This window comes from Indicator indicator, chromosome 24, assembly GCF_027791375.1.
Source record: "Indicator indicator isolate 239-I01 chromosome 24, UM_Iind_1.1, whole genome shotgun sequence".
In the NCBI taxonomy this organism is placed as follows: Eukaryota; Metazoa; Chordata; class Aves; order Piciformes; family Indicatoridae; genus Indicator; species Indicator indicator.
Genome location: NC_072033.1, coordinates 1,660,948 through 1,675,655, shown reverse-complemented (window position 1 = coordinate 1,675,655; position 14,708 = coordinate 1,660,948). Strand labels below are relative to the sequence as shown.

The window sequence follows — 14,708 nt, the reverse complement described above, 5'->3', positions numbered from 1 at the left end:
GTGAGCTTGCAGCACAGAAAGCCAAAGGTAGCCTGGGCTGCATCAAAAGATGTGTGGCCAGAGATGGAGAAGAGGGGATCCTGCCCCTCTGCTCTGGTGAGACCTCCCCTGGAGTACTGTGTGCCCTGGAGGGTCTGAAGCCCTCAATATAGGAAGGACATGGACCTCATGGAGAGAGGGTCCAGAGGAAGGCCATGAAAATTATCAGGGAGTTGGAGCAACTCTGCGATGGCGACAGGCTGAGGGAGCTGGGGGTGTTGAGCCTGGAGAGGAGAAGGCTCCAAGGAGACCTAATAGTGACCTTCCAGTACCTGAAGGGGGCTACAAGAAGGATGGAAAAAAACTGTTTGCAAAGGCCTGCAGGGACAAGACGAAGGGCAATGGCTTCAAACTAGAGCAGAGCAGATTGAGATTGGATGTGAGGAACAAGTTCTTCACTATGAGGGTGGTGGAACACTGCAACAGGTTGCCCAGGGAGGTGGTTGAGGTCCCATCCCTGGAGATCTTCAAGGTGAGGCTGGACAGGGCTCTGGGCAACCTGATCTAGTGGAGGATGTCCCTGCTCAGTGCAGGGGGGTTGGTCTGGATGAGCTTTGGAGGTTCCTTCCAACCCAGACCGTTCTATGATTGTACCATCAAATGGAGGATTAAACAATTAATTTCTGAGTTGGAAACTGTTATCAGGTGGTGTTGGGCTATAACTGTAGTTGCTGTAAGTTAATTCAGCATATTAGCAGTCATGATATTCTGGATTGTTTTCATTCTTCAGCTGTCAAAGTTGATTGGTACAGACTACAGAATGTTGGCATATTAAGTGCTCGATCGTCCCTAGCATTATTTTGTCTGTTTTCATCCTCTCCAGGCATTGTTCCATGGGAAATTCATTGACACTGGTTTCTCTTTGCCCTTCTATAAACGGATCCTGAACAAGCCAGTGGGACTCAAGGATTTAGAATCTGTTGACCCAGAATTTTACAACTCTCTCATCTGGGTAAAGTGAGTTTGATTTTTTGTTCTTGAAATTGCAATACAGTGGGTTTGATTTTTCACTTGTGCCAGCAGGCAGGTGCAAATGTATTGCTAAAACCCCCACTGGAAAGTTTCATACATCAATGGCAGAGCACTACTGGAATGGTAGATACACAGAGAATAAATTTGCAATGCAAAAACTGTTCTGGTTCCTTGAATATCCTGCACAGCATCTTGCATTCCATTTTTGCTGGTTTTTAGTGAATTTAGCTAGACATTACACAGATACAGCAGTCTTGAACACCATTATCAAAATAGCTTTGAGTAAATTCCACTGAAACTTCAAATCATTGATTGAAAGACATCAGCAAAAATCCACTCAGTGTTTCTCTCTCTACTACATGCTTAAGAAGGAGAAGTTTAGTGTGAAGGTAACAAATGTAGTTTAATAAATTGTTCTGTTAGTCAGACCTGATGTTTGACTTAAAGGTTAATACCAAAGATTTAATACTTCTAATGCTCATGCATTTTTCTAGCTGTCCTTGGGATTTTTGTTCCAAGCTGAATGAATCAAGACCAAGGGGACTGAGTGCACCCTCAGCAAATTCACTCATGATACCAAACTGGGGGGTGGCTGACACCCCTCAGGCTGTGCAGCCATCCAATGTGACCTGGACAGGCTGAGAGCTGGCTGCAGGCAAACCTCATGGAGTTCAGTAAGGACAAGTGCAGGGTCCTGCATCTGGGGAGGAACAACAGCAGGCACCAGGACAGGTTAGAGGCTGCCCTGCTGGAGAGCAGCTCCATGGAGAAAGAACTTGGAGTGCTGGTGGGCAGCAAGTTCTGCATGGAACACCAATGTGCTCTGGTGGCCAAGAGAGCCAATGGGATCCTGGGGGGCAGCAAGAAAGGTGTCCAGCAGGGCTGGGGAAGTTCTTCTCCCTCTCTACTCTGCCCTACTGAGACCACAGCTGCAATCCTGTGTCCAGTTCTGGGCTCCCCAGTTCCAGAGAGACAGAGACCTGCTGGAGAGAGTCCAAGGGAGAGCCACGAGGATGATTTGGGGACTTGAGCATCTCCCCTGTGAAGAGAGCCTGAGAGCCCTGGGGCTGTTTAGTGTGGAGAAGAGAAGGCTGAGAGGGATCTGATCAATGTCTCTCAGTAGCTGAGGGGTGGGTGTCAAGGGGAGGGGGCCAGGCTCTTTTGGGTGGTGCACAGTGATAAGCCAAGGAGCAGTGGGTTCAAACTGGAACAGAGAAGGTTTCAGCTCAACAGGAGGAGAAACTTCTTTACAGTGAGGGTGCTGGAGCCCTGGAGCAGGAGGTTGTAGAGTCTCCTCTTCTGGAGACTTTCTAAACCCACCTGGATGCATTCCTGTGGAGACTGCCCTGGGTGATGCTGCTTTGGCAGGGGGGTTGGATCCAATCTTTGTAGGTCCCTTCCAACCTCTAATGTTCTGTGATTGTCTGTAGACTTAGTTGCACCTTTGCATTTGTGTAGTGCCCCTAAGCTGACCCTTTTCCACGTTTCAAAGCCATGGGTGGTTCTTTCTAACACCCAATAATGGCAAGGTGCTGCTCTTGGGGGTTTGTTTTTTCTGTGTATGGTTTTCCTGGTGCATGTGTAATTCATGCAGAGCACAGAGGCTTCTGGATGGCTGGGGAACCTCTGCTGAGAGAGTTGGGGTTGTTAGTTTGAGGAAGAGAAGGCTCCAAGGAGACCTTCTTGTGACCTTCTAGTATCTGAAGGGGGCTCCAAGAAAGCTGGGGAGGGACTTTTTAGGGTGTCAGGGAGTGGTAGGACTGAGGAGAATAGAACAAAACTGGAGGAGGGGAGATTTAGATTAGACATTAGGAAGAAGTTCTTCCCCATGAGGGTGGTGAGACACTGGCAGAGGTTGCCCAGGGAGGTGGTGGAAGCCTCATCCCTGGAGGTTTTTGCAGCCAGGCTGGATGTGGCTGTGAGCAACCTGCTGTGGTGTGAGGTGTCCCTGCCCATGGCAGGGAGGTTGGAATTGGATGATTCTTGAGGTCCCTTTCCTGACAATTCTGTGATACCAGACTGTGACTGGTAAATGTAAGGATACTGCTGATGAAAACTGTGTGATGAGGAGTGCAGTTCGTCTGCACATTGGTAATGAGTCAGTAATTATTGCAAACCACCCTCACTGTGAAGGAATATTTCCTTACCTTGTTTATTTAGCTCCAAACCTTTCTTAGTTGAGGTTCTTCATGTCCATCCCCTCTATGGAGCAGGAAGTCTCAACACACTCGCTCCCAATTACATTTTTTTTTTTTCTTCCAGAGAGAATGACATTGAAGAATGTGGCTTGGAAATGTTTTTCTCAGTTGATAAAGAAATTCTGGGTGAAATCAAAAGCCATGATTTGAAGCCAAATGGTAGCAACATACTAGTCACAGAAGAAAACAAAGAGGAATACATCAGGTGAGGATAAATGAGGACTTGACAATATCTTTATCTCCATCTTTTTCGTTCTTTAGCTCTAGCAAGGAAAGATTAACTGAAATCAGAAGCAGTGCTGAAATTCTGAGTAATTGCTGATGTAGGCAAAAAGAAGCAATCCTTTTGATATCATAGTTGAAAGAGGAATATTGGTAGAAATGAGTTCTTTAAATTCACTTTTCCCAAAGGTCATAGTAGAAGGTCCACCTTTTTTCCTAGAGATGAAAGTTTAGCAGAAGATCAGGACACCAAATGTGAATGTCAGGTATCTCATGGAATCATTGCATCTCTTTGTTATTGCAGTGACCTTTGAGAGTCCCTTCCAATCTATGAATCTCTGCTGGAGGTGTCCCTGCTTTTACTGCAGGGGATTGGACAAGATGACCTTTGAAGGTCATTTCCAAGCTGATGCAGTCTGTGATTTTTCTACCCAGCCATTTATGGTTTGGCTTTTGTTAAAGCTTAAGGTCATTGCTGTGTGTTCTGAAGTATGTCAGGAACAGTGTTAGGAGTTGTACTGTAAGTGAAGGGTTGTTTGCAGCACCAGCATGCTTTAAGGCAAGAAGTTAAGATGGAAGGAGCTAAAGAGCCATTGAAGAATGAAAATGTGAACAGTGAGCTGCTTTATCTTGAAATATCCTCCTCTTCCTCAGTGTGCAGCAGTACCTAAGCTCTGCTGTGAGGTGAGAACTTCAACATAGAAGCTTGCAGCACGTGCCTGCCAACAGAACAAAACAAAGTCACACATTGCAGGCACAACAAAGCTGGGGAAGGGTGTGGACAACAGACCTTAGGAGGAGCTGCTAAGGGGGCTGGGGTTGTTTAGTCTGGAGAAGAGGAGGCTGAGGGGAGACCTCATTGCTCTCTGCAGCTCCCTGAAAGGAGGTTGGGGTGAGGTGGGGGTTGGGCTCTTCTCCCTAGGATCAGGTGATAGAACAAGTGGATGTATCCTGAAAATGTGCCAGGGAGGCTTAGGTTGGAGATGAGGAAAAATTTCTTTGCTGCAAGAGTGGTCAGGGATTGGCACAGGCTGTCCAGGGAGGTGGTGGAGTCCCCATCCCTGGAGGTGTTCAAGAAATGTGTGGCCATGGTGGTGTTGGGTTGACAGCTGGAGCTGATGATCTCAGAGAGCTTCTCCAACTGAAACTCTTCTGTGATTCTAAAAGGACCTGGATCTCAGTAGAATCTTCCTCTTTCTTACACCATGTTCTGTGGAGGCTTCTTTCATGGGAAGGGTGCAGGAGAAGGGAGCGGACATTTTCATCAGAAAAGGTGTATCTGCAGGAGCAACATTTGACAGTTCTGCAAAGTGTTAATAGTGGGGTTGAAAACTGGGAGGATCTGCAGCAAACCATTCTCTTCTAATTTCTGAGACCCCAGGGAGAGCTGTTCCCAGCTTCGTTTTTTTTGTCTTACTCTGAGTCCTGCTTCAAGTCCCCAACGTTTCTAGGACAGAAATCATTCTGCAGGTCTCCTGGCAGCTTAGGCTTGCATTCAGCATGATACCTGCTTCTCCCTGGGTTCAGGTTCTTTGTGCCTCCTGCCTGCTTTTCACCTTTTCAGTAATGGAGAGTGGACCTTATGCCACAGAGCAGAATTTCATGGCTGACAGGAACAAAAATGGAACTTTCCAAAAGGCCATAGTTGTTTCTTGGTAAGCCAGCAGCCCTCTTTATTTTGACCAGAACAACCTGACCTATCTTCCACCTTTTCATGGCAAACAAGACAAATACAGCTCTGCTTTTGCTTTGCTCCCTCCCCCTCTCCCCCTCCTCTCCCCCTCCCTCTCCCCCTCCCTCTCCCCCTCCCTCTCCCCCTCCCTCTCCCCCTCCCTCTCCCCCTCCCTCTCCCCCTCCCTCTCCCCCTCCCTCTCCCCCTCCCTCTCCCCCTCCCTCTCCCCCTCCCTCTCCCCCTCCCTCTCCCCCTCCCTCTCCCCCTCCCCCTCCCTCTCCCCCTCCCCCTCCCTCTCCCCCTCCCTCTCCCCCTCCCTCTCCCCCTCCCTCTCCCCCTCCCTCTCCCCCTCCCTCTCCCCCATGAGTGAATAGATGCTGCCCCTTCTCTGAGTCTGCAATACTTGCCCTTGGAAGCATAGGGCTTTAACTTCAAGAAAAATAAAATTGCTTGCACAGAGTGAAGGTTTCACAGATTGCATTGGTTTTGGACGGGACCCTTAAAGGGCATCTTGTCCAACCCCCCTGCAGTTAGCAGGGACACCTCCAACTACATCAGACTGCCAAGTCTGATCTTGAATGTCTGCAGGGATGGGGCCTCAAACACATCCCTGGGCAACCTGCTCCGGTATTTTACCACCCTTATTGTGCAGAACTTCTTGATGTCCAACCTAAATCTGTCCTGCTCCAGTTTCAAACCATTGCCCCTCGTCCTATCTCTACAAGCCCTTCCAAACAGCCCAGTAAAATTATACAGTGCTCTGTCCCCAGAACTTTCTGGATTCTCCTTTTTTTTAATCTTGTATCTTGGTTTACAGTTCATCCAAAATCAGGCTAACAAAGATGTGGGCTTGGGTTGGCACAGGTCATTTTAATTACCTTTCTGTGTCTTCCTGTATCTTCTTCTACAGGCTGGTAGCAGAATGGAGACTTTCCCGAGGTGTTGAGGAGCAGACACAGGCTTTCTTTGAAGGCTTCAATGAAATTCTGCCACAGCAGTATTTGCAGTATTTTGATGCTAAGGAACTGGAGGTAAAATATTGTTTGGCTATTGCTTAGACCCAGGTGGATACACAGAAAACAATTAACCTGCAGTCATTCTGTCTGAAGAGCAGAACTCACCAAGGCTGACAACTCTGTTTTATAGAGCTTGTGAGGGAGACTTCATGGAGTGGTATTTGGTTCACCTTTCCTCATTGCAGCCTACTAACATGTCTGCAAAGGCCAAGATTCATAGAATCACAGAATGGTTTGGGTTGGAAGGGACCTCTGCTCTGGTGAGACCTGTTCTGGAGTACTGCATCCAGCTCTGGAACCCTCAATATAGAAAGGGCATAGACCTGATGGAAAGGGTCCAAAGGAGGGCCACAAAAATTATCAGGGAGTTGGAGCAGCTCTGCTATGAGGACAGGCTGAGGGAGCTGGGGGTGTTCAGCATGAAGAAGAGAAGGTTCCAAGGAGATCTACTAACAACTTTCCAGCACCTGTAGGAAAGGCTGCAGAGAGACTGCAAAGGCCTGCAGGGACAGGAGCAGGGGCAATGGCTTCAAACTAGAGCAGAGCAGATTGAGATTGGATGTGAGGAACAAGTTCTGCACCAGGAGGGTGGTGGAACACTGCAACAGGTTGCCCAGGGAGGTGGTTGAGACCTTCAAGGAGAGGCTGGACAGGGCTCTGAGCAGCCTGATCTAGTGGAGGATGTCCCTGCTGAGAGTGCAGGGGGGTTGGACTGGATGAGCTTTGGAGGTCCTTTCCAACCCAGATCATTTTATGATTCTGTAGTTCCAACCCTCCTGCCATGAGCAGGGACACCTCCCAGCAGCCCAGGTTGCTCAAGACTTCATCCAACCTGGCCTCAAACACCCCCAGGGAGGGGACATCTACAATCTCCCTGGGCAACCTGTGCCAGTGTCTCACCACCCTCACTGTCAAGAATGTCTTCCTAATTTCCAGTCTGAATCTCCCCTCCTCAAGCTTCAATCCATTCCCCCTCATCCTATCAATACAAGCCACTGTAAAAGGTCCTTTCCCAGCTTTCTTCAGGTACTGGAAGGCTGCTGCTCTGCCAGGAAATATTACAAGATTGCTTTTGTATTCCTCAGCAATTTGCCTGTGTTCAAAGAATGGCTAACTTGACAGAAAAGAGATAAAACCAGACAGGCAATGGGTGATCACATGTGGACTGCACCAGGTTCTAGATGGTTTTGATCTCTCAAAATTACACTTTCTGAGGCATCTATTCAATTTAAAAAGAGAAAAATATAAACCCAAAAGATGATTTTCCTACCAGACAATTGTATGGCTGGGCAATGAGAAATTGTTCCTGTCTTGAGTGTCTAAACACAAGCAATTGCTCATTTTTTTTCATGACAGGAATGCTTTCTATTTTGTGGCTTCTCTGTATAGCCTACATAAGTTCTCCTCATTCCTTGTAGAAGGTTTGGGTAAGGTTTCAAATTAAACCCAAGAACTCCTGTTGGGGTGAGTCCAGAGGAGGCCACAAGGATAATCCAAGGGCTGGAGGACAGGCTGAGGGGACAAGCTAATCAGGATAATCAAAGGGCTGGAGGACAGGCTCTGAGGGAGCTGGGGGTGTTCAGCCTGGAGAAGAGAAGGCTCCAGGGGGAACTCAGAGCTGCCTTCCAGTACCTGAAGGGATCCTACAGGTAGGCTGTAGAGGGACTTTTCCTGAGGGTGTCTAGAGACAAGACAAGGGGGAATGGTTTGAAGCTGAGGTAGAGCAGGGTTAGACTGGAGCTGAGGAAGTTCTTCAGTACAAGGGTGGGGAGACACTGGAACAGGTTGCCCAGGGAAGTTGTGGATGCCTCCTCCCTAGATGCCAGGCTGGATGAGGCCTTGAGCAGCTGAGTCTAGTTGGGAGGTGTCCCTGTCCATGGCAGGGAGGTTGGAGTAGATGATATCTCTTAGGTGCCTTCCAGTCTAAGTCTTTCTATGATTCCATGAACTGTCATTGCAGGTGCTTCTGAGTGTGGCTGCAGTTGATTCTGCAGGAAGTCATAGAAGGAAAGTCATGGCTTGTACTCACCTTTATTTCCTTTTTCCTCCCCTAAAGGTGCTTCTGTGTGGAATGCAAGAAATTGACTTGAATGACTGGCAGAGGCACACCATCTACAGGCACTACACCAGGACCAGCAGACAGATTGTGTGGTTCTGGCAGGTTTGTAGACTTAGTTTTCTTCTCAGACCAACAGAAGTTACAGGGCACAGCTACAGCTTGGTAAAGAATAGTCAGAAACACTGAACAGCTGTGTAAGTAGATAGTGTGACTGTAATCCACCTGCTCCTGACAGTTCCTTCATCTGTGGATGTAAATACTGATAAGGTCTGAACATCAAATCTAGACCTAAATGTTGATTTCAATTCCTGTTTTTCAGTTTGTGAAAGAAATAGACAATGAGAAGAGAATGAGACTCTTGCAGTTTGTTACTGGAACATGCAGATTGCCAGTGGGAGGATTTGCTGACCTCATGGGTATGCATTAACAGCTCCACTAATGCACCAAGTTCTGTTATGTACATCTGGGGTACTGTGTCCAGTGCTGGGCTCCCCAGTTCAAGAGGGATACAGTGTCCAAAGAAGGCTGTGAGGGTGATGAAGGGACTGGAACATCTGAGTGATGGGGAAAGCCTGAGAGCTCTGGGGCTATTTGGTCTGGAGAAAAGAAGGCTGAGAAGGGGGATCTGACCAATGGCTACAAATAAATATCTGAAGGGTGGTGGCAAGAAGGGGCCAGGCTCTGTTCAGTGGTGTCCTGTGACAGGACAAGGGGCAATGCACACAAACTGGAACCCAGGAGGTTCCACCTGAACATGAGGAGAAACTTCTTTGGTGTGAGGGTGCTGGAGCCCTGGAGCAGGCTGCCCAGAGAGGTTATGGAATCTTCTTCTCTGGCTGTGTTCCTGTGTGACCTGCCCTGGGTGAGCCTGCTTTGGCAGGGGGTTTGGAGTGGATCTCCAGAGGCCCCTTCCAACCCCTATCATTCTGTGTTTCTGTGACATGCTTATGGACACTGAAAATGAATTTTATAGTGAATGCTGTTCTGCAAGCCTTGTGTATACTTGAGCTGTGATGGAAAAAGAGTTGGAGGGGAATGCTTCACCTTTTGTAGCTAGACCTATGCCTCATTTATTTGAATTTGTTACAGGGAGCAATGGACCCCAAAAATTCTGTATTGAAAAAGTTGGGAAGGAAAACTGGTTACCTAGAAGTCATACCTGGTGAGTATGCACCAAATCAGAGCATTGCTGCTGTTCTGCTTCTGCAATCTAACTGAGACTGGGAAAGCAAACACCAAGTTACACCAATACACTTTGCTGCCAAGAAGTAGCTGAACTTCTGAAAGACCTTTGTGGCATGGAGTAGATTCCATTGATTTGATGTCCAGGTGGAGATGGGTGACAAGTGCTGTCCCTCAGGGGGCAACCCTTGATATCAATCCAGGCTGGGGGATGATGAGATTGAGAGCAGCTCTGCTGGAAAGGTCTAGGAGGGACAAGAAGCTGGACATGAGCCAGCAATGGGTGCTTGCAACCCAGAAGGCCCATGGCAGCCTGAGCTGCATCAAAGAAGGGTGGCCAGTGGATGGAGAGAGGGGATCCTGCCTCTCTGCTCTGGGGAGACCTCACCTGCAGTGCTGTGTCCACCGTTGGGGTCCCCAACATGAGAGAGATGGACCTGCTGGAGAAGGCTCAGAGGAGGGCCACAAAGATGATTGGAGGGCTGGAGCACCCCTCCTATGAAGACAGGCTGAAAGAACTTGGGCCTTTCAGCCTGCAGAAGAGAAGGCTCCAGGAGGAGCTTAGAGCTACATTTTGATACCTGAAGGAGACTACAGGGGAGTTGGGGAGGGACTGTTCAGAAGAGCCTCTGGTGATAGGACAAGGGGCAATGGTTTGAAGCTGGAGCAGGGCAGGTTTAGGTTGGACATCAGGAGGAAGTTCTGCACAGTGAGGGTGGGGAGACGCTGGAGCAGGCTGTGCCGGGAGGTGTTTGAGGCCCCATCCCTGGAGACATTCAAGATCAGACTTGATGTGGCCCTGGGCAGCCTGATCCAGGTGGAAATGTCCCTGCAGACTTCAGGGGGTTTGGACAAGATAACCTTTGAGGGTCCCTTCCAACATAATGCAGTCTGTGAATCTGTGAATTCCATGGATTTGTGTAGCACTGAAAATGTGAAGTTATCAACAGCAGCATGCAGAGGTTGGGGCTGATCTGTGTTAGGACTACACTCCCCTCCACCTTGATAGCAGTGGTCAGATGGACACTTCTTCCCTAGGGAAAAGGTGGCTTCTACTCAGGTCTATCTGGGGGTAGTAAAAACAGCCACACCTAACATTTCAGATGTGAATGCTGGCTCTAGGTAACCAAGGAGCAGAAGGAAGTGACATTGCTCACCAAGCACCCTGCATTTCTGGAAAGCTGGCACTGTTCAAGCTCTTGAACTCTAACCTCTGCTCTCAGAAACCTATACATCTCTGTCAGTAGTCAGCTTTTCACCATTCTGCTCTCAGAAATATCTATAAATCTGTCAGTAATCAGCTTTTCACCAGGACATGGATCCAGGTATCCAGCACCACAGCAAAAAGTTAAATTGCCCACAGGTTTTTCTGTGATGGTTTCATGATCTTTCACTGCTCAGTCTTTTCCTTTCTTTGCAGTTTCAATCGCTTAGACCTTCCACCCTATAAGAATTATGAGCAGCTGAAGGAGAAGCTGCTGTTTGCAATTGAGGAAACAGAAGGATTTGGGCAAGAGTAGCTGGAATTTGCACCATGAAGAATGTGAACTCCACACGACCCACGTTCTTCACTCCTGCTTGTTGCACACTTCATTGTAAAGTAGACTTGACTTGGATTTATTTAACAGTACTAATGTGTAAGTGAATGGATGTAATCCTGAGGCTTTCTCCAAATTAACTCTGGATTCCTACTGAGCACTTTTCAGAAATCAAATGAGCAATCAGATGTGGCTACAAATGACTTACTACGACCTAAGTAGAGGTTTAATACAGCTTTGGGCTCTGCTTTGTTGTACCATTCATTAATTAGAATGTGTCCTTTAATGACTGACAGGTTTTTAACAATAGTTTTGTCTTTCCTTTTTAGTAGCATTTTTTGCTACTGATGCACTGGGAAGTTCATTGGTAGCTGCAATGCTGCAGCAGCATCCTCAGCCTCTTTGCAGCAGTTAGTACAGCCAGCTTGTCACCATCCTCTCTGGACTGTGAGCAAATCCATTCTGTAAGCTCTTTTTACCTACTCAAGTGTGGCCAGACTGTTTTTTTGTTGTTGTGTACCCCCACCCAGAGTCTGCTCACATGCCAGCTGGACTCAAGCTGCTGTTAAGGGGATGTCAAACTGTGGCACAAATCCAGGGCATAGCTTTGCTTTGTTTGGTTTGGGGTTGTGTTGGTTTTGGGTTTGTGTGTTTTGTTTTGTTTCGTTTTTTTTCCCCAATCCTGCTAATTTCAGCAAAACAAAGACCCAATCCAAAGTTACTGGAACATTGCTGTATGCTCTCAGAAGAATTCTGAGCTTTTTTTCCTGTGTCACTCATGTAACTTTTACATCAGTACTAACACTGTGGTACTTCACTTGTTCTGCAAAAGCCAAGGCCAGCTGGGATTGCAGTGCCTCCAGTTGGTTCCTGGTTTACAGACTGGTGTTCCTCGTCAGCAGTGTCAGTGGACATTCTTCTCAGTGTTACTATTCTTACATGTTGCAGTCACTTTGCTCTGAAGACTTTTCTTGGGCTCTCAGGAAAGAGGTACAAACCCCAACTGGATTCAGACAAAATGATAAGACTTTTATCACTTCCATTGCTGAGAGATGATACTGGCTGAGGCTCTAAGGATTAGAAAACTCAGACATGGATTCCAGCTGTTGTTAACAGCTGAAACATCAGTAAAGAGTTCTGTAAAGACTGAAACTAAAGTTCTGGGGGGGAGGTTTCTAACCTAATTCATCCTAAGCTGCTTGTAGCTAAGTAACTTTTGTAGTGAGTTCCTATTGGATTAAGAACATTTTTACTTAATTTTAGAATCAATTCTCTTCTGGTTTACAGTAACATTTTTTGCATTTTACTGCTCCTTTAGACTGAATGCACTTTCTGGGTATGGTCAGCTCTTCCCCTTGGCTGAAGGGAGGAAAAGCAAACGTCAATGAGATGAGCTGTTAGCCATAGTGAGAGAGGTGACACTTGAAGTAGCATGTAGCACACAGCTAAAACATAACTGCAGCTCAGAGCTTTGGGATAGGAGCTCTTTGTAAGAGGCTTCTAGTTAAGGGAGCTGAAAAAGGACAGTGAGAAACTGTACAACTGAACTTCCAGGCTTGAAAAGGATATTTCTTACTTGCTGTCCCTTCTGTCTGGACTGTAAGATGGGGGGAAAAACAGATTCAGGCCTGAGAACCACCAAAACAGAGGTTTTTAAACTGATTTCAATAATTTTTCGGGTCATACCAAGTGATATGAGCTGATTGGAAGGCAGCATGGTTAGACCTCAGTGTGGCCAGCTCTTTTCATGTGCATACTCTTAAGACAGGCATGGAAAAGAGTTTCTGATGGTATAGAAACCACTCTCTTACAGCTGCATTGGTGGTGAGAACCAACCTGACTTCATGGCTTTACTAAGAGGAAAATCTGCCAACTTCAAACCATTTGATGGCTATGTTACAGCTCATGAGGAGAAAAACAAAACAACAAAGAAAAAGCCTTATAAATATTTTCTGTTTATGTTAATTCTTACAATGAAGAGTAGTTACCTAACATATTTACAAAGAGAGATTAAATTAAGCAAGATAATGCAAAGAGTTAAGCTCTGAAAAAAAAAAAAAGCAAGCATAGTCTGTGTGTTCTGCATAATGCTTTATGATTCATGTAGGAAAACCTAGGAATATTGTTCATGTATAAATACCACCCAAAAGGCTTTCAGCCCTATATTTTTAAAGATAAAGAATAGTTATAATTGAAATAGCCTTAGCCCTAGTTCTATAGGGTATGGCTCTTTAATATTTTTATGGTTGAAATGTTTAGTTCAGGAAAAACAAACGAAAAAAGGTAAAAAAAGTCAAATGCTTGTATATATTTTTGCAGTCCAGGATTCCACTTCTTCCTTTTATTTTTCTTTCTTTTAATTTAAATGGCATGTTTCTATGTCTCTCCTGCTGTATTAGGATGGAGGGGGTGGGAGGAAGAAAAGGGGGCTGGATATCCCAAAGTACCAGACATGGTTTGAAAATATTACAAAGAAAGAATTCATTGGAACTGGGGGGAGGAAGGAGGGAGGAGAAATAATCTGTGAAACCTTGGATTTGGCCAAACTGTTAACAAATGACTTGGTTAAATTGGCAATGTTTGTGAAGGCAGAGGTTAAGGTTCCTTAGACCTTTGTCAGCTAGCAAATCTGTTCATTTTTTTTACAGCATGTTGTGTAGAAATAAAAGGAATTAATAGAAGCCATTGGTGCACTTTGCTGTTCTTTATATGGGGATCTGGTGAAGATGTAGATGAGCTCCAAGCATCAAGGATCCCAGCTATCAGGATTTAGCAATTGGCCTTAGGAGTAACATTTTCAGCAGAGGTTAATGAATTTGCCCCCCACAACTTCCAACTGGTGTAGAGCAGCCTGAGCTGCACAAATCCACAGCATGTCACAAGTCTCTTGATGTCCAGCTCTCAACTCATCCTAATTTTCAACTACTCAACTTTTCTTTAGGATTTCTTTTTGCCTTATGAGATGAGCAAATGAAATGCTGAGCTGCTGATCTAAGAATTAACAAAGCCTTATTCTGGATAGCTCAGGAAATGTGAATATCCTAATGACATGCACGGGGAATGCAGCATGTCCTCATCCAACCTGCTGTGGAAGTTGGGATTTTTTTTTTTTTTTTAATCCAGTTGCTTGTGGAAAAAACAAGAAAATGAAAGGAGGAAAAAAAAAAAAAGCTTTTAGTATTCTGAAGGAAAAAAGAGAAAATTAAAGGAGGGGGGGAAAAAGCTTTTATTATTCTGAATGAAAAAAAAAACCAGGTGTAATTACTTTTTAGTTTGTATTTTTATTCCATGCTGCACTGGCTGTGTAGTCTCAACTCTCTCTGTTCCATTGGTATCTCCAGCCCCCTTTTTTTTTTTTTTCTTTTGTTTCTCTGGTGTCTTTTTTCCTTCAAGGATGGCTCTGTGTGTGTGTGTGTCTATGTGCTCTAGTGAAGTCAGTCGTGTGTGTCAACTGGGATCAGCAGCACTGGATTGTAAAATACTGTACTGAAAGTCATTGTTGACATTTCCTTACGTTGTAATTTCCAATACTCAGGTAACTGTAACAGTATCTCAGTAAGTCAAATACTTTTATAAAACTACTTCAAGAGCTGGTAATCTCTGTGTTGTTCTTCTACCTGCAAATGAATTGCCTGCTTTTTTTTTTTTTTTTTTTTTTTTTTTTGGCAGGGGGTGGGGGACAATGGAGGAGTTAGCCTCTCTGAAGTTGTCCTTCTAGAAAAGCTCATCAGGAACGTTTCTTTCCAGAGATGACTTCTGCCATTTATGGAGAGAGTGGTCAGGGATTGGAACAGGCTGGCCAGGGAGGTG

General features: G+C 45.9%; 1 protein-coding gene across 2 annotated transcripts in view; it reads left to right on the top strand.

Moving 5' to 3' along the window:
• ITCH (itchy E3 ubiquitin protein ligase) overlaps positions 1–13,989 on the top strand; it is a 48,067-nt gene extending 34,078 nt beyond the window's left edge. Inside the window, exons 17-24 of one of the 2 annotated variants that reach the window (XR_008489352.1) lie at positions 863–996; positions 3,274–3,414; positions 6,014–6,134; positions 8,176–8,280; positions 8,498–8,594; positions 9,268–9,340; positions 10,781–11,888; positions 12,712–12,730. Coding sequence is in view for 1 of the 2 variants with exons in the window: in XM_054392061.1 (XP_054248036.1) it covers positions 863–996; positions 3,274–3,414; positions 6,014–6,134; positions 8,176–8,280; positions 8,498–8,594; positions 9,268–9,340; positions 10,781–10,880 (771 nt within the window). In the remaining variant the exon portion in view is untranslated. Of the gene's footprint in view, positions 1–862; positions 997–3,273; positions 3,415–6,013; positions 6,135–8,175; positions 8,281–8,497; positions 8,595–9,267; positions 9,341–10,780 lie in introns of both variants that reach the window. The other variant, XM_054392061.1, reaches the window with a different exon arrangement.
• The last annotated feature ends 719 nt before the right edge of the window (positions 13,990–14,708 follow it).